Raw genomic sequence first — 26,189 nt, 5'->3', positions numbered from 1 at the left:
CCATGGGAAAACCCAGCCGGCCTACACCCTCCTCCTAGCACCCCACAGAACAAGAGGCCTGCATGTCCGCCTACAAGATTCTCCTGCAGGTTTCCCCCAAAAAAAGAAAATTTATGAGGATTTTCCAAAAATCACGGGTCTGCAGAGGCTGCAAAGTGACTTGCAGTTTTAAGAACTAACAAGACTCTCCCCGAAGCCGATTAGTAGGGCTGATGCAACTCATAAAACAGACCATAAAACCATTTCTATTATATTAGTTTTGTGTTTCTCTTTTCCAGAGGCCCATCGTGGGGGGGGGGGGCAGCCGTGGGGAGGCCTTCCCACGGCCTGCGGTCTGCCCGCACCCAGGGAAGCCTGAAGACTTGTGTCTTGGCCTCTTTCCTTCCTCGCCCTCATCAGAGGATCTCAAGTTGGTACAAAGGAAACATCATTAACCAGCCTCCTCTACTAGAGGGTGATCTCAGATGGGTCCCAGGAGCCGGTTCTAATTTACTTAAATGATTGAGATCTCCAGTTACTCAATCCTGCAACCCCGGCCAGCAGATGTAATTGCAAAGCAGGTAGGCTAGACTCACCCATCTGCCAATGTGGTGCCAGCTAACGTTGCAAATTATAGGGTATAAATTTAGCAGGGTGGGTCCTGACACACATTCCTGCAAATTACATGTTCCCTCGCTCGCAGAAAGTGCATTAATTACCCTGGGTGCGTGCACTATTTTCCACTTACCGGGGGCTTTCGGGAGAGCTTGAGAGCAACTCAGAGTAATCTACAAAGATTACAGCATAAATAAGTAATGCCTGCTGCGGAGGTAAGACTTCTCCAAGGCTCCTGGAATTGGGATTGTTAACATTCTCCCCGCAAATGGAATGGGAGCCCCTGAAAGCCCAATGCATGGAGTTGAAAACCGACTGACCCGAATCAAGACACAAACAGGGGGACCAGTAGAGCTGAAAACTGACCCCGCTGATGATGTAAGGGCAGCAGCTTCCTTCCTCTTGCGATAAAAGTGCTGCTTTCCCTGCAAGAACGCACGTCAGGTGCAGCAGGAGAGACATGGCCAGAAGCGAGGCCCAGCCCCACGGGCTCGAGCCCATCTGATTTCACTCCGTGCAACAGAGCTCTGCCTACGTGCCACACACTGAACCGAGTGCACAGAACGTACATTTTCACTGATCTGTCACTGCAGCCACACAAGGCAGGAAGGAGTTGGTACCAACCCTATGGAGTGGGGAAACTGAGGCTCAGAAAGTTCCATTCCTTGCCCGAGGTCACACATAATCAGAGAGGGGTGGAACGGGGTCTGGTTCAAAGTCCAGCTCTGCAACACAGGAGCTGGCGCAGGTGCTTGTCGGGGCTCTGGGGGAAGAGAACCCATCCCCACTACTTCAGTATCTCCGACAGGCACACAGCTCGGTGCCTTCACGGGGGCCATTCCACATAATTCTCAGAACAACTCTGGGAGGTGTCTCACGCCCTCGACCACATCCCTGAGAAACCAAGTCCAGGAAAAGTCAAGTTCATCCAGCTTCTAAGGAGAGGAGGCAAAAATTTAACCCCTCCTAAATTCAAGACTTTTCTCTCTAAACGAAGACCCTCATCCTCATTGGCGTTAACTGTAAATCCAATAACCATGCAGCCCCAGCGCTTCAGGGAGAGAAGGGGCTGCAGTGCTGGAGGTAGAGGAGTATGGGAAATGGCACAGCCCACGAGGGCCCTGAGCCCATACTTCCTGCAGGATAGGGATTGAGCTGGCCGTTTTCAAGGCACAGCTATAGTGGAGGCTGGTGGCCGGTTTCTGTTTAAGTTACCCGGTATGCATTTCTCCTTCTGCTTTACTGGAGCGAGCACTCTCTCTCAATGGCTACGATGTAACTGGGCTCTCATCAGGGGTCCGTCCCTCTCCAGCCGAAGGAAGGCTATGCAATCCAAGCTCAGCTGAGGCGTTGCCTCCCTCCTGAGTGTGACTGCTCAGACAAACGGCTAAGGCGCCGAAAACAGCCCATGCCTTCCAAGAAGCAGGACGAGGCAGGGCTGTCCTTGCTGTAAAACGAAATCTCTCTGACACCACCCCACTTGGAAAGCTCACAGGTTTCCTGATTGAAGGGATTCCACTGCAGCAGGAAAACAAGGCTGAGAAAACGCAGGTAATATTGGGGGAAGGCAACATGTGAATTCCCTAAGATCTGCATGCGGCCTACAGCCCCGGAAAAAAGGGATGTGGACGTGAACGTAGCTGGCTTCCAGAGACACTCGCTCACTCCGAGAGGAGACACTGCCCCAACTGATCAGATACGTTAAGATCAGGCCTTCAGAAAAGTGACTTGTCACAGCCAGACCAGCATCTTGTCACATCTAATATTGATAGGACATTTCCTCTCACTAACCATCATTGGGTGGATTAATTAAACTTGGAATTCCTGAGCACTCAAGGTCATGACCTCAATCCTGACTCCAGGAAATTGCACATTCTTTGTCATAATTGGAAATGCGTATGGCTTTACCTAACAAAAATGTGTACGGTAACCTAATAACACGGGCAAGGTTACATTGCCCCAGAAGGCTAATGAGTAAAGCTGACACACTTGTACAGGAAATGGCTGTCCTTACATTAACAAATACGCAGGACTGCGAGCTTCTGTTGTATAAACACCACCTTACAAGTTGGATGGTTGGTCTCTCATTCTTTTCTACTAAATAGTGGGAAACCATGGGGGGTGGGGTAGGTGCACCATGGGAGGTACCCACCTAAAGAGCCACCTAAGCAGGCCAATGTAAAAGTCACTGGAAAGCCATTTATCCGAAGCAACAGTTCTGAACTCCTCAGGCCCATTCTGTGAGGTAAGACTTACTGGAAGAAGCTAGGTAAGATTCTGGGGGACCCTCCCCAGTCTGGGAGAGGCCTGATGTCTGGACTGGGAAAATCCAGTATGACCCAGGGTGGTGCTAAGACTAAGAGCCAGAGCTTTTAAAAAAAAAAAAAAAAAAAGGCAGGGAGGCGGGCACCAGAAGGTGATGCTAAGTGAGGATATCAATGGAGCTTTTTGGAATGACCCCCCCAGGCTCCTCTCCGGCCAGGGCAGTAAGCACTAACAGAATAATAACGCAGTACTAGCCATGACTCTAGTTGTTACTGGAATAAGGATGATGCCAGAAGATAATGGCAACATATGCACAAGGCAGTAAATTCTGGGGCTCTGCCCATGGGATCCAGTCTAAGGCAACTCTCTCTACTCCTGCCCATTCAACACTGAGGGCCATGCACGGGTGGGGATATTCTGCGAATTTTGTTAACCTACAGAAATGACTAGATGTGCACGAATAATAGCTACAAACATGCTATCCACAAGCGATGTCTAAAATAAATAAAACCTTGGAAACAATACAGATGCCTAAAATCAGAGCAATAAATTATGGAGCATCTCCTGGACAGAATTCAACTCAGCCATTATATCTGGTATGGAAGAATGGGTGGGGGGCTATGGAAGCATTCTCCCTCAAGGAAAGGCAGCATAGTTGAGAGGCATACTGTGTGGTTGTGAACAATCAACCCATGTTAGAATCACCATCCTAAGTCAGGAGACAAATAACAAAGAAGCCGACTGCTTTCATAACACAGACCACAGAAATCAAGCAAATAAAAATCATACTCAACAACAGAGTTGGGGTAGAGAGGACTGAGGATACCCTAAAAGAGAAATGTTTCAACGAACAAAAAAAAGGTTCAGCACGTGTAAAATGGAAATAGGAAGTTTAAAAACTAAACACCCCGTGTCTAATGTGTCCAAAAGGTTGCTACACCGAATTTTTTCTGAATGATCGGATTAGTGATGATTTTTATTTTCTTCTTCCCATTTAACTGAATTTCTAACAACAAATAATAGGAACAATAGCAATAAAATTTATTCCTCATAATTTTATTTATTTTTTTTTTTGGAAGGTCACCCTGAGGTATTTTTCACAACTGTTACGGGGACCAAGGCCACCATGGAGCCCATCTGTCATACCAAGCAGGCTGCACTGTGACTCTCAAGAGACCATTTCCACCTAATAATTCAATTAGAAGATATTTTTTGATAAAGACAGTGCACAGTAACACATAAATGGCACTCATTATTTAAAAACTTCCTCCACAGAACCTTTCTGTGGTAAGTGGTCTTGGGTGTGTGACTTGGAAATACGATAAGTACTTTCCATTGTGAGCACCCATCGACATAACACCCAAACCTCGAAACATTATGGATTTAAAACCGACCGGTCAGACTCTGGGAGACAACCACTTTCTCCTCAGAGTCACTGTTTTCTCCAAGCTGTCTTTCCAACCATCACCTGCTGTTCTGGGCACATTCCTGACAGAGATGGTCCCACCGAACTGCTAGTGCTAGGACCTGTAGCCCCAGAGTCTGGGTAAACCAGTTCTACCGCGTTAGCAGCCAAGACTCCCTCAGAGAGGCCAAGGCTCCACTAGGATGTGACTGTCCACATCCTGACTTCACCAGGTCCTGCTGCTTTACCTCAAGGCTGTCTGAGTCATCCTTCCTTCCCTCCTGAGTCGGACCCTTCCCCACTCTGTCTGGATAGCTACAGCAGCTTCCTACCCCAGCGCTGGGCCCCCGAGCTCTCTTCCCCACATATCCCCTTCACACTGAAGACTGATCACATCGCTGTCTCCCCTCCAACTCCCACAACCAGACCCCCACTGGCTACAAGACTCTTGGCCTGCACAGCTGAGGTTCCACCTACCTTTCCATCTCCTCGTTCCACTCAGAAAATCCCCCCTCACAAGCTACGGTCCAGGCACCCCACATAATCGCCTGTCCTCTCCACATACTTCTTAACAGTATGAAACATTTCACACATAAACAGATTTTCCCATAGTAGCCTCATGTACCCAGACTCCCAAATTCACAAATACTAATATTTTGCTATATTTCATCTTTCTTAAGGAATAAAACACTACTGAGAGGGACAGTTGAGAGACCCCTCTCAACTGTCATCCCAGAGCTAAGGCCACTCCTAACATGTATCTTCTTTCTGTTTCCTACTTTTACCACACATGCATAATTCAACTGCACATGCGCATTTAAGGTATATATATATATGTATATATATAAAATATGTATTATATATATAATGTATTTATATTTACGCCTGTATATAACATATATACAGGTACAGATATATAATGATATACATACACGCTATGTCCATACATACTACATGGACAGATAAACATACAGTTTTTGAGGTTTAAAAATAAACTCAAGTGGCCTGTATCCTAGACCTTTCCTCTTTCCCACTCTAAAATTCTTTAGAGATTTACCCACATCCGCGTGTGAAGATCTAGGCTACTCATTTCAGTTGCTAGATAGCACTCCACTTTAGGATGGCTCCATCTATTATTTACTCTGTCTCCTTAAATGGTGCATACAGTTGTTTCCAAGGTTTGACGACTGCAAAGAGCTGCAGCAAGTCCTCACACACGTCTCTGCACGCACGCGCGGAGACCTTCTCTTGAGCCACAAGGCTGGACCCATAGGACCACGACTCACCTTTCCTAGACATTGCTGTGCCCAGGGCCCCTGATGAGCACGCCACCACTGTCGCTTGTGCTGGACCCTGACCACTGCTGTCTGAACCCGAAAGGGGCCTCCATCCGAGATGGGACTGCCAGGGGCCCAGGCGTGCCTGGCGGGGCTGGGAAAGATGAACCGGTGGCCCCCAATTCTCCCCTTGGGTCTTTAGGAGTAGGACCCACACTGGCCAGGGAGACAGGGGAGGGGAGCTGAGCTGGGAGAGGAGAAGGGAGAGGGGGCTGGGATAGTGTGCATGTGAAGCCCGGAGGCAGGAGCGGGGTAGGATGAGAACACAGCAGGCACCCGAAGACAAGCGGAGAACACGTAGCAGCATCTGTGCAGGTGGCAAGACAGACGAGCAACGGAGCAGCCTCGGTCTGGAGGGGCTACTAGCTCCACTCCAGGCCCCCGAGGAGAAGCCCTGCTTGAAGCTCCTCTCATCAGGGAGGCCCTCCTTCAAGGATCAATGTCACCTCTGCCATAAAGCCTTCCTCAATCCAGCCAACGGAAGCCCTCGCTCCCTCCGTGCGCACAGCACTCCGCACCTCTCTTGGAACGCCCACTCGGTTCCAGGCTGCCGCCGGTTAACTGCCTGCACAGCGGCCCCCTGCACAGAAGGGGAAGGGCCCCAGTGGTACACACGTTGTGCCCACTCACTGTTTCATGACTGAATGAAAGCTGGAGTCACCTGAAAAGCAGGGCAAACGTCATCTCCATTTTCATCCAATAGCCAGGGCTTTCCATGGTGTCAGGTACCGAGCAGGTCCTCATTAAACGTGTGCCCAAAAAGTGACCAAAATGGGGGCTTCGGAGAGCACACGTGTCCGCCTGAACTACTCTCCCCGGGCTCGTACCAATGATCAAGTTTCACACTGGAGGTGACCAGACCAAAGGATAATTGATCTCCCTAAAGGTGCTAAGTGTCAGTTAAATTGCTGTATTTAATAGGGCCTGACTTAGATGGGCCATTCTGAACAAAAGCGGTAACTGGCCCGGTAATCAGCCTGCTTTAAGCTGCTATTACTGCGACCACATGAGTCCCCCGGATTCCTGGAGCCCTCAGACCAAGGCCCCAGTCAGAGAGCTGCAGCCCTGACACAGGCAACACGCTCCCAGATCCCCACCTTCCACGACCCTGGACCCACGGAGGGCGTCCTCCCAGGGAATCCAGGATAATCCTCTCCAGAGGTTTGTTCGTCCCAGGATTGTTCTGTGGTTTTGTTTTTAATCATCTCGTCCACTGGCTCTCAGTGATCTTGCCCAGCTGAGCACAGAAGCCTGACAAAGAGTGGAGAGGCTCTGGCTGGAGGAGATGAGGAGACGGGTGGGAAGGGCTCAGAGAATCCACCAAGTAGTAAATGTGTTTGTTCTGTTTCTTTTTTTTTTTTTTTTTTAAGATTTTATTTGTTTGTTCTGTTTCTTGGGCATATCCAATACTTACTACCCCCGAGGAACGTGTGCCAGCATCAAAGAAGAGGGAGGGAGGGAAAGGGCCTTTATCTGCCACGACAGATATAATCTCCAACAGACAAGGCGGACAGCAGGACAGCAGGCACACACATACTGAAAGGGGAAGACAAAGGAATTTACGCAACCAGAAATCAGCTGAGTCCTTCAGTTCAAAAGGGCAGTGGAAAACACCTCCTCCGCCTGGGCAGTGCTCAGAAGAGAGGAAGAGGGATGGAAGGGACACGCTGTGGGATGGCCCTCCTCCAGCCAACATCCTTGAGGTCACCTGGGAGAGTCAATTCCCTCCAGCAAGACCGGAAATTCGAAAAGGCAGCATCGACCCCTGCCCGTGGCCAGGTGTCTTCCCTTAGTTCAACACCACAACCATCAGACGACCCGGACGGAAAATACAGCAGTCTACAAAGAGGTCCAGAGTCAGGTGGGCCTGAACTAGCTGGTGTAAACTGCACAAGCGGCTTGTGCCTCAGCGTGCCAATCTGTCCAATGGGAACGAGGGAAGATGCCACCCATCCAGAAAAAAAGCCATCGTTTCTGAGCACAGAATACGGGCCCTTCTGTACACGACGTTGCTGGGCACACATGGCCTTATGTCCGTCGCCTGTCATCCCCCGAGGTGAGCACAGCATGGTCCAAGTGTGCTAAAGGAGAAAACAGAGGTTTGGAAGGGGAGACATTACATTCCCAAGGTTACACGCGAGCAGATGGCGGGGCCGGGCCTGGAGGCGGGTCTCCCAGAGCTGGGAGCATCTCAGCCTCTCTTGGCATAGTCGGGGCGCCTGGGTGGCTCAGCTGGTTGAGTGCCTGACTCTTGGTTTCAGCTAGGACACGATCTCAGGGTCATGGCATCGAGCCCCACCTCGAGCTCCGTGCTCAGTGGGGAGTCTGCTTCTCCCTCTCCCTTAGCCCCTGCCCCAAATCTGCCTGTGCATATGCACACTCTCTCTCTCTCTAAAGTAAATAAACCAACCTGGAGGGAAAAAAAAAAAAGGGATAGAGTTTACAAGAGACTTGACCACCCAAGAAAAGGTTAACCATTACTGTTTATTACATACTATTTACATCTGCTGCTCTCGTTGCCTTTGCTGTCCTCCTAGCCCTTGGCTTTCTCCATCAGGCACAGAAGGACATGTGTTCTTGGTCAAGAAACAAAACTCCACCCCGCACTGCCGCCCTGCACAGGGGCCTCTGGCTGCTGTCCCAAAACCCAGCCAACAGTGGATTTCCCTTCTAGGCACCAAGGGGGCCCCTAGGAGCCCTGCTGAAGACCAGCCCTCGGGAAGACCAGGCCGCTCCTCCACCCGCCTCCTACCCACCACTTCTGATGGTGCGCATAGGAGATTTTCCATTCCTAAAGTGGGCCCCTTGGACCAGCATGACTTTCATAATAGGAAGAAGAAAAGAAAACCTTTAGATCCACGTGAGTCTTTTTAACACAGGAAATGGCCCTGCTGGGAAGAAGCAAATATTTATGCAAATAATTAACCAAGGAGGTACAGAGTTCTGTCCATATATTGAGCAAAATGTAGTGAAAAGACAATCGGGACCAAGAAATGGCCTCTCACAGAGCAGGAGGCGAGAGCAGGTCTGAAACAGCTCGTCGGTCCTCAGAAATGAACCCTGTAGAGAATGCAGTACAAGCCGATACACTGACAGGGCCATGCTGGGTACCTCCACACCCCATCCCCCTCCCCATCCTCTACTCAGGGGAAATTCTCCCGTCTGCATCTCTGGCCAAGGCCATGTTCACTGACAATTCACGGACACCAAATGAGTCACGAGCTATAGGGAAACACCAGCTCCCCTTCTCTCCTTAATCAACTACAGGTTATTTTCTCAACTTTCCGTCAATCCCTACCCTGAATTTTACTTTCAGTGGAAGGGCTAGCAACCAGGTAGTCTAAATAACAGGCAGCTAGAAATTTCTACAGTTTTTACCCTGCGATGCTCAGAAGACAGCATCTTTGCTTGGTAAATAAAGTGGGGCCTCCAGCTCTTGCTGCGGCCGTGTGGTGTGCCAAGTACGAATTCCGTGCTGGACGCAAAGCCACACACCCAGCCCTCCTCTGGTCATGAGCTTTCCTAACCACTCTGGACTCTATGTGAAGGTGTTTACAAGAAGGCTGTTCATTACCAGTACCTCTTCTTAACCCCAAGTTCTGCTCGACCCTTTAAAAAGACCTCTAGTCTAGCGCAGCTGGCCTGTCAGAAGATAGCTTAGCGTCTCAACTTAGTCATTAATACACTGGGTAACCATGCACCCACTTCTTAAGCTCTGGGACTCAGTGTTTGTCATCAGTAAAATGGAGTGAGAGTCTAAAAACGGGCACGGAAAAATCAATGCGGTGAGTCACACCCAGCAACGTTTTAAAGAAACGGAAGGGAATAGACTGGAACCAACCAGAACATATCAGACACAAATGAGTAGGTTTTGATTCAGCTTCAGATAAATGATCTAGCTTGTGCTGCAAGTGCAATTTTTAACAGCTTGACTGACATGTAATTCACATACCATACAATTTACCCACTTCGAGTAGGCAACTTGATGGCGTTTAGTATACTCAGAATTACACAATCATCCTCACATCGATTTTAGAATATTTCATCACCCCAAAAGGAAACCACACCCCCATCAGCATTCACTCCCCAGCTCTTCTCCAACCCTCCCACCAGCCCGGGGCTACCACCAATCTACTTTCTGTTTCCACGAATTTACCTACTCTGGACATTTCCACATAATGAGAATCATACAACACGTGGTCTTCTGTGTTTGGCTTCTTTCACTTAGGATAATGTTCTATAGGTTCGGTCACATTGTAACACACACCAGTACTTCAACCCTTTTGATGGCTGCATAATATTCCACTGCAACACCCATCTACTGGTGACATCCAGGTAGTTACCACTTTGGGGCTATGATGAATAACACAGCTATGAACTATTCATGTGCAAATGTTTGTGCGGACATACAAATGTGGTTTTTTGGGTCGCTGTCAACGATGCCAATGGGCTACAGGGGTTACCATGGTATAGCTGCATCATTCTATGATTTTTTTCTTCAAAATCAAACTATGGACTTTTGTCTCGAAAATAAAGATCATCAAACCAAAGCTGCATTCCTGTTGATGCAGCCCCCAGGGACTCTGTGGGCAAAAGTCCTTCACTATCATCTTAAAGAACCTATCATTTCAGAGAATTTCAACCCTTAGAATAGGCAACTTCACTGTCCAAACAGACTGGAAAGGGGCAGGGGGGAGGGGGAGGGGGAGGAGCATTTCCATGGCGACAGAAGCTGCTGAACCATCAGTAGAATTCAGGAATAGGGGAATAGGTCAATTTCCTTGTTTGGGCCAGTTCTAAGTGGATTGAATTCCAAGATGTAAATTCCTACATCGCAAGGTTTCAGACACAAGGGCACTCACTATAGTCGGAGGCCACTACAGGTTTGCTCTCTCTCTCTACACACACACACACACACACACACACACTATTCAATTTATAAACTGTTCCATATGAAATCTGACTCCTACCACAGTAACTATGAAGGAGCTGATGTCAGAGGAGACAATCCCCAAAGCAGCTCCCTCCACTAGCAAACCTGCATTAATAATTTAGCTATTAACAGCCATGTGTAACCCAAGGAGCTTGAGAGAGACGACTCTGTGGTCATCTGGGACTCCAGGAACATCTCCATCGCGGCCCCCTCTCTACTTCAAAATCCGAGACTCTGTTGTCTTAAAGAACTTGTCATCCTCAGAGAAAGGGTACATGACAATTTGTGAAATCTAAGGAATAAATACAATTCTTATATGCCTTAAATTTATGGCCCTCACAAAGCCTGCAAAATATGATAAACCATTATAGGTTTTTCCTGTCTCCCCTGCCTTGGCCACAATTAATTTCACCATGTTTGAGTGTAATACAGAATGTAATCTATGGAGGCAGGAGATTTAGAGGCCTCATTGCCTTGCAGTAAATAAGCTTCTGCAGTTTGGGGCCCCAGAGGTAAAAGAAGCAATAACGGCGCGGTCCTCATTTTGGGGAACCATTTGCGTGCATTTTCTGTTTTGCATCGTTAAGCAAGACAAAAGTGCCGGAAGGAAACCGACAGCACTGGGCTGAAGTCACTCAAAATCCGAACGCCAAACCTATTCTGTAATTGAGATGCATGGCATCTCGTATACATACCCTAAAAGAACATCATATTGCAAATAAAAACTGTGCGTTACAAAAAAAAAAAAAAAACAACCACAAACAACAGAAAATGCTCTGGTTTTATTGATACTATAAACCTCAAAGTTCTGAAAATACAGCAATATTCAGTTAGAAAGTTCTGGGTGGGTTTTCCCAAACACTCTCCTGAGAAGAGTAATGGAAACTATTATTTATTGAAGGCCTACTATGTGTGCAAACTGTGTTAAGCCTTTACCTATACTACTGTAGAGGGTAGAATCATGTTTCCCACCCCACAAAGATAAGTTCAAGTTCTGACCTCCAGTGCCTGTGGATGTTACCTACTTATAAAGAGGGATCTGTGGGGGTGCCTGGGTGGCTCAGTGGGTTAAAACCTCTGCCTTCGGCTCAGGTCATGATCTCAGGGTCCTGGGATTGAGCCCCGCATTGGGCTCTCTGCTCAGCGGGGAGCCTGCTTCTCTGCCTATTTGTGATCTCCATCTGTCAAATAAATAAATAAAATCTTTAAAAAAAAAAAAAAAAAGAGGGATCTGTGCAGATGTAATCAGGTTAAGAAGAGGTCATCCTGGATCAGAGCAGACCTGAACCCAATGTCTACGAGAAGCAGACATCAGAACCCAGGTTTTATGCTGGTGAGGAAGAGAAAGTATTTGTTGACTGTGTATAGTACATCAGAACCCAGGTTTTAAATGTCTCGTGCATTCAACACAACCAACATTCACTGAGTGCTGAGAAAGTGTGAGGAGGAGAGCCTGGTGTAAGAGATTTACAGAAAGACAGCCCCTGACTCTGAGGAGCCCAGTCTTGAGTTTTTTTCTCAAGTACATGGGCCTGAGCACATACTTGGATTTAATGAACCCATCATCAGCAGGTGTGGTCTGTGCCAGCTGGGCAAAAAGCAGTACACGCTTTCATCTATAGCATCTGTACCACCATCGCCATGTGCACTGCCCCCACTTCCCAGGCTGGGCAGGGCCACGTGACTAGCTTGGGCCAATGGAATGCAGGCAAGGTGATTCCTATCACTTTCAGGGTAAGGAAAAGAAGCAGTAGCACGTGACAAGTCCTGCAAACTCTTGCCTTGCTACGCCAATGTTCCAGGCAGGAGAGCCCTGATCGGCCCTGGACAAAGTCACCATGAGGAGCAGAGCCCCTCCCATTCCTGCCACCCCACCTGCAGTCTTTGTGTAAGTGAAGTCGGCTTGTTCGTGTAAACCAATGAACTACTGGGGAAATTTATTACTGTAGCAAAGGCCTATCCTATTCTGACTAATATCTTCTCTAACATACATCCCCAGGGGAGCGTACCACCATCAGTAGCAGGTTACCTTTCAAGATCCAGAGCCTGAGTAGAGCCCCAGCATGAAAAGGTCCCAGTGTAGACTTCTAGCATTACCATCCCATTCTCCAGAAAGTTCCACCACCTCAGCAGGCCAACTTATGGACTCTGCAGAAACTCTCTCTCCCGTGGAGTGCACTACAATCCTCACTCATCTAAAATGAAAACCTCAATGTTACAGACTGATAACTGAAGGGATAATGGAACGGACAGTCCAGGAATCAGAGAAAAGGTGCATGAGGGAGGCAGCAGGTAAGGAACAAGGATTTCTGAAACGAGCCCTGCAAGGATGCGTCCCAGGAAGCTTGGGTGGGAGGGTTCCAGGGGAGCGCACAGACTTTCTCCCCCACAACAACCCATCCCACCCAATTCCCACCTAACAAAACCAGCCGAGACTACCTGTTCTACACATTTTTGCTAAGATGTCACCACTTCCTGAGAGAAAAGGCAATAACTGGCTTGAATGGGACCCAGTTTTCCCACTGAGGATGTGCTCCTGGGCAGGTCATTTCACCCCCAAGAGTCTTTCAACCAGACAATAATACTCTGCAGGACTGCCATGAGAAAATTAACCAAACTGATTGCACAAAACAGTCTGATGTACTATACACAGTCAACAAATACTTTCTCTTCCTCACCAGCATAAATACTGGCCAAATATGTCTGTTGCACATAGGGCTGGCAATGTTTCTTGCAATCAATAGTGTGAGAGCGTCTCTGGGGAGATTTTCTAAATCTCTAGGTAAACTAGAGAGTAATGCTATTTTCCCAAAAATGGAACGATCCAATTCAAGTACTTAATGAGCACCAAACAGACAGCAGATTTCTCAACAAGCAGAGAAAAAACCAGCATAATCAGCAAACTATTTCTCCTCTTCCCCATGCAACCAAATAGGGGAGATAACCCGTAAACCCGGAGGACAGCCTCCCGAGCCACACACGAAATGCCCAGACGTGAAGCATCTCAAGTTACCAGAATTACTGACACAACCACCCTTTAGCTCGTTGCCAAGGTTCGGGAAAATGGCAGAGCACCTTTCTCCATAATAAAGCAAGCTTCCTTCACTGTGGAAACTAAGCCAGGTGCTTTGTACAGATCATCACTTCTAATTTCCAGAATAATTCCACGGTATGGGACAGGGGTCTGTGACATGGATTGTTTAACAGCCCAGCCTAGTATTGAATTAGCTTCTTCTGATTCCTTTAGGGGATTCCTCCCAGTGTCTAAGTTTTCTGGGGTTGCTGGAACCCTAAGTGGCCACAAACTGGCTGGCGTACAATAGAGGTTTATTCCCTCACAATTCTGGAGGATAAAAGTCTCACACACAAGTTTGGAGTAGACAAATCTTTTGAGGGGTCACCATTCAACTCACTACACAACACTACAGGGGTCTAAGCTAGCCAGTCAGAGCACCTCATACCCACCTCTACCCCCAACCCTCCACCCAGCCATACGACCCATATGGTGGGTCCACACATGGTACTCAAAGGGCGGAGAGGGGACCGGAAACCAGCATCATCTTCTAGAAACACGGTGCACACCACATATGTAACGTGTATGTTTCTAGTAACCAGAAAGTTAAAAGGAGCAAGTACAATTCACTTTAATAATACATTTTTATTTCACCCAACATGTCCAAAGAAGGGCAGATACAGTCCTTGTCTTCAAAGCGTTTACAGAAGAGGCCCCAAACATGGGACTAATTACAGCAACCCAGAACAGCTAAGGAAAGAAAACGGAGGATGGAAGGACCAAAGAGCTCCAACTCGTAGGCCATGAGGCCAAGTAAGAAAGGACCTTTCTTCAGCTTTCGATGGAAGAACAAAGAGTAGAAAATGCAGCTTTTCTGATGGGCTCCAAGTGGGCCTCGAACACCCACTCATATACCATGTTCACAGCCTGGGCAGAGCAGGGCTACCAATGGCTCCTGCTCACAGCTGAAGCCAGGCAATGCCTACTCGGGGGGATACACCAAACCCCCTTGGGTTTCCATCTTGCCAGAGGGCTGTCTGTGATGATGGCGGTTTTGGCAAACTGCAGGCAAGGAAAGGGCCCCATGGAACCGAACTCCCTCCCCAAAGGGAGGGGTGAACGTCAGAGTATTAGGACTATCTACATGACCATCGGAGAGGTGTAACTTTTACAAAGTATGAGGATGTGAGAGCAAATCTTTCAACAGGATATGTATCTGCCAGCAAAATCTTGGGTGTCCCTGAGTTACTCTGTGAAGAACAGAAGAGCCTAACGAGTGCTAGTCTGTGACATCCCTTCTTTATAAATGCTATCCCATAAAGTCCTCACAATAGTCCACTGACATAGTTACTGCCTCCATTTTGCAGATTAAGAAAAAAACTTGAGATCAGAGAGGTTAAGTGACATGGTCAAAGTCACACAGCCGGGGTGCAGTGCCAAGAGAACCCTTGTTCTCCCTCCCCGAGGGCCTTCCCACTGAGGTCTGTATTTTAAGGTGTGCCCTAATGACCTTGAGCATGGGGCAAAGAGAACTGAAAGAACCAGTCACAACTCTAAGTAGACCATGGGCCCCTGAGAGAAAGAGAAAGATTTTCTAGGTTTTTTTTTTTTTTTGGGGGGGGGGGGATATGAAATTTCCCAACCAATATGAAAACCAAAACCCAAATGCTGATGCCTTGACTCTCCTGGGGTTAGCAGTGGCCCAAGGGTCTCCATCAGCAGCTTCCAAGCTGAGGTCCCCAGGGACTAGGGGTCCTGAAGTTTCCTAGGACTGGTTCAAAAGGGCCAATTGAAGACATCCACTTGCCTAAATGCTGAGCGATTAGCACATCAAATGTCTTTGTTCAAACACATTAGTGTGGTAACAATAACTCCATCCTTCCAGTGGCCTCTCCTCTCTCAGTTATAAATGTCTTCCATTAACGTTTTAACAATACAAATTATTATCTAATAATTGCTGTTTGGTAACAAGCTATTTCAAAACATCTGGTTTGTGGAGGAATATTCTGAAAGAAGTCCTTGGCTGGGTTAGATAGAAAGGAAGGAGACTGGGATTTACCGGGGCCTGTGTCGTCCACATTGGGAAAACCGGAAACCGCCTCCAGGAGGTGCCCTACCAGAGCCCAAGTTTACCATTAACGAGGAGGTAACATTTCTCATACTGTCATTCTCCCAAACTGCTGAATAAAGCTCACATTCTTTCATTAACCTTCACGGTGGGTGAGCAAAGTGAATTAGAATTTCCATTTTATGTATGCAAAGAGAAACAGTAATCCCATTTCTAAAAGGAGGAACTCAAACCAACTAACTAATTGCCAGTAGATTAGTTCCCTAATGAGAGGGTGCCCATCCTGATAAAGTCAATGGTGAGAAGGAAAGACAAACACCAGGGAATCCTGGTGGTAATCCCCTCTGTGGTTTGACTTTCTATGGATCATGTATTTCTCTCTGTGAGAAGCCTCAATTTCCCCAGCAATAGAATGGGGATAATCTCTGCCACCTGGTAATGAAAATCAAGCTAGAAAATTACTTTGGACTGCCTGGATGGTCAGCATTATGCAAATTGGTGGTACCATTACAGGGCAACTAAACACAGTTATAACTCTTATAAAAATATTCCATGGAAATTAAGGCTCAATTAAGAGGCTCCATTAAAAAAAAATCTCCATCACCTTGTTATTTTAAAGACAACAATATTTAAAGCCAGCTTAGCCATTCCTAGAGAAGGCATAAGTCGAGGCCACTTTTAGGCAACCAACTTGAGCAATGGGAAGCTGAGTAAGGCAGAAGGGTCCACAGTGACCCCCTGACTAATCCAGACAGGGCTCCCAGGCGACCCACCTCAAAATAGCCACCATAAGCCCAGGCTGACCAAGGGGCTACTTACACCAGGACACAGGGACCAAAAAAGGAAAATTCCATACATTCCCATGCCTCCTCATTTTCCCCTTTAACCACAGCCCCCCGGCACTGCCCCCTGGCAGACGGTCTCTCTGCTGTCTTGCTAGCCGCTCCCTTGCGGTGTCTTCGATAAACTTCTATCTCCTTTGCTCTGCTTCCGGTGACTTTCTTTCATTGCCCATGCCCACAGCTTCCAAGGATCATCAGATCACCCAGCAGGATCTAGGACCTTTCTCTAATAGCCTTGATAAAGCTCCACATTCATAAATAGTTGGCTAATAAGAACGGACAAGACAAGGATAGATACGGCAAAACAGTTGCAAGGCAGACTAGAATCCAGAGACAAGGAGGTCCCTCCCCAGGACACAGCCACTGGCTCACAAACCTTGTCCCGGGTATGACATCCACACCGCATGTCTCTGCACAGAGCTACAAGGTCCAGTGTATCTTACAAATTCTCTCCCGTGCAGGGTACATAGGGCAAAATTGGAGCTAACTTGACTCAATATAGCTTTGCTTATCCAATCCCTTCAGAAGAAGCAATAGAACAGCAACAACTTAAAACAAATGGACCAGAAGTTCTGAGACTCACGATCCCAACACTCATCGAACTTGAAAAGGTATCTGCACCCCCAAGTTCACTGAAGCACTGTTCACAATAGCCCAGACGCGGACACAGCCAGAGTGTTCACCAACGGAAGAACGGATAAAAAAAAAATGTGCTCCCGGAGCTGCACCCCTCCCTGGAAGCAAGATCACCATTTAAGCTCAAGAACTACCCCCTCCCCTTAACCCCAAGCACTGTGGACTGCTAGGGAAACCACTCTGAACGCGGGTGTTTAAAATGTAAATGTTTCCATGAGCTGACTCTGGAGGGCTCAGCTGGTGACCAATTACCTTTTAACTGTCTTTTCCTGCTCCACAATTTGCTCTAGGTGAAGCAGAGCCTCCTGCTTAGGTGAGACCGTGAGGCTAAGAAAACACGGAAACCCTTCCAGGACTGACACCTAACGGGGCCCTCCAGTCCTGGGCCCCCGGTGCCAAGCACAGCTGTGCTGGGGATCCAAGAACGAGTGAGGAACAGCCCCCACGGAACCCAGGAGCTGAGCATCTCAAGGACAGCTGAGGTGTGCAGGAAAACACGGAACACACATCACTACCCGGCATGTGTCACCTGAGTGTCGCGAATGGAACCGAGGAGGCTGCTCTGGCCCGGACCGCCCTGGGCAGGGACTGGAGAGAGCAGCTCTGCACTGCAGGTATGCAAACCTGGAGGGAGCATGAGGCTGGAGGAAGGTGGGACCCAGCTCCCAGAGGGCTACAGTTTGCATTTTTGCCTTTGCCAGAAGGGATTGAGGGCGGGGGCGGGGGGGGGGGTTGGAGACTTCAGTGCCATTTCCCTTCTTCTCAAAAACTGTGAATGAGCTCCTGGTTCTTTTCAGCTGGCCAGCTTACCCTGCGTCCCTCCCGCAGCTTCATAAGCCATCGTGAATCAATAAAGAGAGGTCACCCTGGGGCATGTTCCATGAAGCCTCGTACATGAGCAGATGCCGCCCTGCAAACTGGCATCACGGCACAGAGCGGCTACTGTGGGTGGGGGGCTGTGGCTTGACGCCGCTGTCCATTTTCCCTCCCCGACCTGAAGGCGCCTCACCAGGTCTCTCCCTACCTGGACTCCCCAGGGAACCCTCTCATTCTTCTTTCAAAGCGGCCTGGGAGGATCGGGCACGTTTCCCATAACATAATAACCCGGCAAAGCCATCTACTCCTGTACACTTCCTTGTCCTAAAACAGGTGTTGAGAAGTAAAACTCTAATATTTGGTCTGTTTCCCTCCATAATTAACCCCTGCACACACACCCTCTTATATGTGTTTTCCTCCTGTACTTACTAAGAGGGCTCCCGGTTTGATCCCAGCACACTGCTGAGTCTCTCTGGCAGCAGAATGTGGCTGGGGGACTACATTTTGGCGACAGATGTAGACAGAAGTCCTCTATGTGACTTATGGCAGGGATCCTGAAGGAGGAGCTCATTCTGCTCAGGGTCCTCCTCCTTCCTCCAGCCTGGACCTTGGGTGTAAAGCATGGTACTCAAGCAGGCACTCTGGGTCATGGAGCAGTTAGCAGAGGAGTGCGTAAGAAAGGGAGCATGGGTCCCTGGTGACTTGGAGCCGTCTAGCCACCCTGGATCACCTACCTCCAGATAGCTCTGAAAGTCACTCAGTGGGCTAAGCACATGCCTGAGCAATGCAATTTCCACGCTAATAAATCAAGTTACTGAATCTGACTTGAGTTTCAATAGACTGAGAGCTCCCAAACAAAACACATTTACAAATATATTCTAAGCACACACATTTCTAAGACTCCGAGAAAAATAAAAAGCCAAAGCGATCCAGCTAAACGCACACACACAAACACACACACACCCCACTGAAGTCACTGTCCACCCTGCCACACAACAGAATTCAACTCAAACAGACTCTTCCAGGAAAAGAAGTCCCATTTATTCCAACATAATCTCAGATATTTCTAAGTGTCTTTCTCAGCCCCACTACACTGTGTGTTATTGAACTCTGTATCCCCAAGTGTCTACCACAATGCCTGGCAACATGGTAAATTTGATAATGAATGAAATAAAATTCCTCCACTGGCCCAGGAGAGAGTTAAAGAAGCGTACACAAGACATACCAACATCTTCCTTCCTGGTGGCGTCTGTCGGTGTTTCCAGTAAACATCCCTCATCCATTCTCCTGAGGACTCCATCCCTCTTTCCGGTACATAAGCCCCCTATAGAGGCTCTCCCTGGCAGCTCACATCACTGGTTGCGAGGGAGAAACTTTTCAGCCCCACCACCTGTAAGTCCTGGCTCATCTCCACCAACCTTCCTCTTCCTCATAGGACACTGACTCTCCACATTTATGGAAGAGCTGGATCCAAAGAACTAATCCCTCTAACAATCCTTTTCTTGATTGTGAAGGCCCCTAAAGATCTAACCATATACACACCCAAGTTCAACATCTATCGTGATCTGATTCACTGGCAACAACTTTAAAGAACTACCTGGCAGGTTTATTGCCAACAGCAGCTCATTCAACCCTGATGGTCCCCAACTCTGGGACCAGCCTGTTTCTACTTCAGGGTCTGGGCCCAGTTCCCCAGCCAGCACCCTATCCTCCTAGGGAAATGAAAGCCTCCAATGCCTCCTACCCAATAGCGAAATGGGCCCTTCTACGAATTAACAGATTCTCCAACTCTGCCAAAGGCATATTCTAAACGGCCATCCTCCTGAACTTGGCCACTCAGTTCCTTACTCACTTGTTCTGAGAAGTTTTTCCCACCATCAGCACGTCTTAACAACACTACAATTCTTTTTTGGTCTCACATCCTTCCACTTTTTTAATTTAATTTTTAATTAACATATAATGTATTATTAGCCCCAGGGGTACAGGTCTGTGAATCACCAGGTTTACACACTTCACAGCACTCGCCATAGCACATACCCTCCCCAATGTCATAACCCCACCCCCATCTCTCTACTCCCCTCCCCCTGGCAACCCTCAGTTTGTTTTGTGAGATTAAGAGTCTCTTATGGTTTGTCTCCCTCCCGATCCCATCTTGTTTCATGTATTCTTTTCCTACCCCCAAAAACCCCCATGTTGCCTCTCAACTTCCTCATATCAGGGAGATCATATGATAGTTATCTTTCTCTGATTGACTTATTTTGCTAAGCATAATAACCTCTAGTACGTCCTTCCAGTTTTTAAAAAATCCCTTACTACCCCTTCTTCTTCCAGGCCAACTCTCTGCCCTGGCCCATGGGGAGGTTCTATTCCTATCCCTCCATCAAGAATAACGGCATCCTCCTATCCTATTGTCCACCCCATACAACTCAGTGCCCAAGACCACACCATGGGCCCACCAGTTCATATGCTGCTTGTGGTAGCTGCAACCCACCATCTTTTATTTTATTTTTCCTTTATTTTACTGTATTTTTTAGAGGAAGAGAGCATGGTGGGAAGAGGAGCAGAAAGAGAGGGAGAGAGAGAATCTTAAGCAGGTTCCATGCGCAGCGTGGAGCCCAACGGAGGGCTCCATATCCTAACCCCAAGATACTGACCTGAGTCAAAATCAAGAGTCAGACTGAGCCACCCAGGCGCCCCCATCAATCTTTTAATTACTGTTTGTTTAAACCCTCTACTCCAATCAGTCCATAACAACCCTTGGGAAAGTAAATGGGCTATGGGGATGGTAGGGGGGAGGGTGGTCACAAACTCTAGGTAATGAAACTGATTTAAGGAAGTGTGAAGAGAGCACAGCTGCCAGAATTCCCATCCTTCTCTGAGAGGCCTTTCCTGTATGTTCGAGTTGTCCAGGGAAGAGGACCGGTACCAATACATCCACGTCTCTAGCCTCCCCCGCACAGTTTATCCTATTGCTGCATTCTACTGGGATGCCACTTTCAAGTGGCAACATCACACTCGATTTCATCTAGAGGCAGTGGTGCAGCTAAAAGGTAATATTCACCAATATGAACATAATCTCTAATAAAACACATAACTCCAGCTCAAATGCATGGAATTGAAGCTGCAAACTTCCTCCACGGCCAAGCAGTTGCTAGGTTCATTCAGTCTGGAGACACGGGGTGTGGGCCTGAAGGCAGCAGGTGGCCCTTGTATCCAGTTCAGCCAGGGAATGAAGCCAGCTGGCAAAGGTCTCAGAGAAACAAAGTCTGCATCTGGCCGGGTTGGTTAGGATCATGGCAGGGAGTGGAGAGATGGGCACCTCCTCTCCATCTTTAGGAACCCTTCTCTTCTTCTACCAGGCCTCCAAAGCTGGTGAGGTCTCAGAAATGGGTTCAAATGTACAGAGAAATTTAAAGTATCATAAAGGTGGAGTGCCAGACACACTCAAGAAGGCTGTTGCAGAGCGGCCTCCCCCTCCTCCAGGTGTCAAGCCTTCGTGTGATCCTCTCCCCTTAAACATGGACAGGACCCATGATTTGCTTCTGATCAAAAGAGTAAGGCAAAGACAACAGGATGTGCGTGATTATGTTACAGAAGACTGCAAGGCTCCTCTTTCCTTTGCTGTCTTGATGAAACAAAAGGCTATGCTAGGACATGGCCAGGAACCGAGACCAGCCACCAGCCAACATCCAGAAAGAAAAATGAGGCCTCCATCCAGCTGCCTGCGAGGCAATGAATGCTAACAACCACACGAGTTTGGAAACGGATCCTTCCCCAGCCGAGCCTCAGATGAGACTGCAGCTCCAGCCGATCCCTCACCTGGAGCCTTGCAGAGAGCCCCACTATGCCACACCTGGTCCCCTGACCCACAGAAAATATAAAATAAAAAGCGTGTGGTAATTTGAAACACCAAGTTTGGGGTAAAATTGTTACACAGCAATAGAAAGCTAATGCAGGCCAAATCAGGGGACAGGAAGAGATTGTTTAATAAATGAATGGAGCACACAGTCACCTGGCGAAAAAGTAAAGTTGAATCCCTGGCTTGCTCATGACACCAAAATAAATTCCAGATGGGTGAAAGACTGAAATATGAAAAATGAATCCGAAGAAGAAAACACGAGTTTTTTTAACATGTAATTCTGGGCAAGGAAGGCTTCCATGGGACATGAAAATCTAGAAGAATTTCTTCATCTAGAAAGGATGAATCAATCTAAAGTGAGAAAATCTATCTGCCACTGGTATCACAAAGGGGTTAACTTCCTTAAAAATAGCGCCCACAAATCATAAGAAATCAAAGTAGCTCCTACACATTAACAAGAAAAGATCCTTTCAAAAATATACTCACACACACACACACACACTATATATATATATATATGCATATATATATATATATATATATATATATATATATACTCACACAGGCGTGCCCAGGTGGCGCTGTGAGTTAAGTGTCCGACTTGTGATTTCGGCTCACTCAGGTCATGGTCTCAGGGTCGGGGGATGGAGCCCCACTTTAGGCTCCGTGCTGGGCGTGGAGCCTGCTGAAGATGGTCTCTCTTGCTCTGCTCCTCCCTCCCAACTCTCTCGCACTCTCTCCCCCAGCAAAAAAGAAAAGATGCTCTCTCATTCTAAGACAAATAAAATAAGGCACCAACTGTGATAAAATGTCACTGACACGGTGCGTTGGAAAGCAGTGGGGAGATGAGCACCCTCATTTATGGCTGGGGACAGGGGGACTGGAACAGACTCTCTGGAGGACCATGAGGCATAACCAACAAAGTATCAAATGCACTGAGCTCTTCAACTCAACAATTCAGCTTCTCTAGATATTTAAAACAACCTATGTATAAGGCTATTTCTTAGGACACTGTTTGTCCCAGCAAAGACATAAGTCATCCTAGCGAGCAACACCAGATTGGATAAATAATTTATGGTACAGCCACACAACAGAATGCCATGAATACCGTAAACCATAAAAATAAATGAGGCGGCTCTTTCTGTTCTGACAGAGAGATCTCAGAGATAAATTCAGTAAATAAACAACAACAAGCAGAAAACAGGTGCTTCGGGGGGGGGGGGGACTAGGGGTGGCCGGGGATGAGATAAGAGGGAGACTACTCGCTGTGTGTTCTTGGTACCTTAGGAATATCATACCATCTGGTTGTGTTCCTTTTCCAGAACAATAAAACTCAAATCAAAAAAATATATGCAACTGGTAGAAAAGCATTTATGATATAACGATCTTACCCTAATGTTACATATACAGAATATTACACACATAGGCCGTGACATAAAGATACTGTAAATGTTACAACTCTACTACGTTTATATACTCTGTATTGTACGGCTACCTCTGGAAGAACACAAGAGGATCCGAGGACAGCTTCCTGTGGGCTGGAGAGCTGGTAGAACTGGTAACTAGTAAAATGGGTAACGAGACAGCAGGGGTGAGAGAGGCAACTATGTTTTCACTGTGTGTTCTTCCATTTCTGTACCATTGTACGTATCACCAATTTAAAAACACACCATTAAAAAACAAGTTTACGCCACCGTGCTTCCTCTGGTCCTCTGTCTTCCCTTAAGACATCGTGATGGATCCCCCCACACCGCCATGCTCAAGACTCCCTGTCTTTGTCCCCCGCTGAAGAACCAAAGGTGTCCTAAAAAGCGGGCATGAGAAGGTGCGGACTTGGTGGCACCATCATGCCATCCCCCCATGTGTCCGTATCCACACAGAAGCTGAGTGACCTGGGGCAGGACGCTCAACACTTCTGAGCCTTGGTTTGTGCATCTCCAAAATGGGGTTAATATCCTTCCAGGTAATGCCTCCTGTACTGTTTTCTAAGGCTCCTGCAGCAGTTGTCCTAAACTGCGTGGCTTCAAACAACAGAGAGCTCTTCTCTCACAGCTCTGGAGACCAGAAGTTCAAAATCGAGGTGTTGGCACGACTGTGCTCTCTCTGAAGGCTGTAGGCAAGAAGGCTTCTTTGCCTCTCCCCTCATGTCTGGTGGTTGCTGGAAATCCTCAGCATTCTGTATCTGCATCACTCCAACTTCCACCTCCTTTATGGGGCCATCGTTCTCCTCAGCGGGTGTCTGGGTGTCCCCTCCTCATAAGGACGCCAGTCCTTGGAATCAGGACCCACCCTAATCCAGTACGACCTCGTCTTAACCAACTGCATTTGCAAAGACCCCATTGCCAAATAAGGTCACGTTCAAAACTGGACTGGAACATGCCTTCTATTTTGTGGACACAGTTCAACCCATGTGGAAGACCATGGGAAGATGGCAGCGATAATGTTGTAACGCCCCGAGAACACTGCAGGCAGGCGCACGCGGCAAATGCTCGGCGAGTGGGATCTCATCACTATCAGACACGGGGGACTAGTCTCCCACATAGCAGGCTCCTTCTCCGACGATCAGGCCTGGCTTCTCCACTCCTCATAAAAGCAAAAACCGCAAGCAAGAAACTAAAAGCTAACAAGTCGGCATCCTTACGGCTGATGTGTTGTTAAGACTTTTAAAACAAACAAACCAGGGCTAGGTCCCAAGTCCTTCATGTAAATATTTTATTAGTGGGTCTGTCTGAGAAAACCCCACACAGGCACGAGGGCCCCACATGCCTCCTCCTAGGAGGGACTGGTCTGCCAGGAAGGAGCCCCCTGGGCTGCTCTAAAAGCAGAAAACGCTTTCCTCAAGGTGCGTACCTCTGGTTCCAACATCTGGCCGCCTTCCCAGGGAGCAACAACTTCCAGAAACAAAGGCCTGGAAGCACTCAGGCTGTAGGGGAGATAAAGCCCCAGGCTAAGGCTGAATCCTGGGCAGCATACACTGGGCCTTCCTAGGAGAGCCAGGCTAGATGGTAAGGCCAGCCAAGAGAGGCAGAAATCCTGGGCAAAGCCCCCCTCCCCATCCCCCACCCTTGGTGGAAACCAAAACAGCCATCAGGACTATCAAAGCTGTTGCCCACCCGGTGAGACTAACTTTGAGCTCATTAGGTCATAAGCTCCCTGCAGGGTGGATTTTCTCCATGGATAATGCTGGGAAATCAGGAAGTAAGTGGCCTGGGAGAACCTGAGCCCTATTAACCAAGGAGGCAGACAGAACTTCCATTAAAAGAGAAAAATGTCAAAAAAAAAAAAAAAAAAAAAAAAAAAGAGGAAAATGTCTGAAATTCTGAAGCCGTCCTTGAACAGCTGTTCAAAGATTCCATTAGAGTTTCCGGGAAGCCCTCTGGGAGGGCTCACGCCATTGTGAGAGAGAGAGAGAGAGAGAGAGAGACACCCCCCACAGAAGGGAGGTGAGAAAAGTCTGGGCTGAGAGGGCTGGGGCCAGGGTTCGAATCCTACCCGCTCAGGGCTCTCCCTCCCTCTCCCTGAGCTGCAGTTTCACGAGAAGCAGAAACGAGAGCCCTGGACCCCCTAGCCACCACCTTCACACAAGGCACCCAGATCTCAGGACCCCAACCTGCATACAAAATGGTGCAGCTGAGCCGGGCCCGGTGCACACACTGGACACATTAAGGAAAGGACTGTTCCTCACAAAACGGTAATCTGTGATCTGTGTCATCCCATCTGCCAGGCATCGAATGGTCCCGCACGTGAGGAGCGTTGCCAACAGAGTCCCCGAGTCACAAGCCCACCAACCATGCCAGTCCCCAAGGGAATCAGAACTGCTGGTGTCATGAAGGTTACTCCAAATAAATTACCAAGTTGCTGAACAGGTTCCCGAAGGCATGCCAACGCCATCCTGGAGTCAGGGACCCAGGTGCAGAAACAAAAGAAGGCATCAGGCTCCATGTGAGCCCCAACTCTGCGACCCGGCCATGAGCTGACTCAGGTACACCAGACACCTGAGCCTTCGGGGTCCCCACCTGGCAAACAGGGGTCAGCAGTGCCTCTGCCCCCAGGGCTTCTTATAAAGATTAAGTGAGAGATCTCTCCTAATGCCTTCCTGCCAGGTGCTAAATAAACGGTCTGTCTGCCCCCTCCACTGTTCCTCCCTCCCTCCTCTCTCTGGCTCTCTTCCCCACTCCCATGGTCACGAGATCCCTCCCCAGTTCCTGTGGACAGGGTCAGAGCTCCCTGCCCAAGAATACCCTTCTCGAAATCCTAAATACCCACAGGCCTGAGCACTGGGCTCCTGCATCCTCCCACTGCCCCCACCCCCCAGCTCTGCAATTCCTTCCCCGTCCCCTGAAGTCACGCCTGGGGACAGAACAGCCTCTGCCAGTGGGTCCCAAATGTGTGTGTGGGAACACCCAGGTCCCCTGCAAGGT

General features: G+C 48.2%; 1 protein-coding gene across 2 annotated transcripts in view; it reads right to left on the bottom strand.

Annotated features, from left to right (window-relative positions):
- The window catches only part of LDLRAD3 (low density lipoprotein receptor class A domain containing 3), a 220,035-nt gene that overhangs the window by 174,560 nt on the left and 19,286 nt on the right, over window positions 1–26,189 (bottom strand). Inside the window, exon 1 of one of the 2 annotated variants that reach the window (XM_032840944.1) lies at window positions 23,661–23,718. The exons of the other annotated variant lie outside the window; for it this stretch is intronic. Coding sequence (XP_032696835.1) covers window positions 23,661–23,703 — 43 coding nt within the window. The 5' untranslated portion in view covers window positions 23,704–23,718. Of the gene's footprint in view, window positions 1–23,660; window positions 23,719–26,189 lie in introns of those variants that run through there. 2 annotated transcript variants of the gene reach the window in all.

Source organism: Lontra canadensis, unplaced genomic scaffold (genome assembly GCF_010015895.1).
Source record: "Lontra canadensis isolate GAN:19392208 unplaced genomic scaffold, GSC_riverotter_1.0 scaffold118, whole genome shotgun sequence".
Lineage (NCBI taxonomy): Eukaryota > Metazoa > Chordata > Mammalia > Carnivora > Mustelidae > Lontra > Lontra canadensis.
This window is presented reverse-complemented; position numbering and strand designations above follow the sequence as displayed.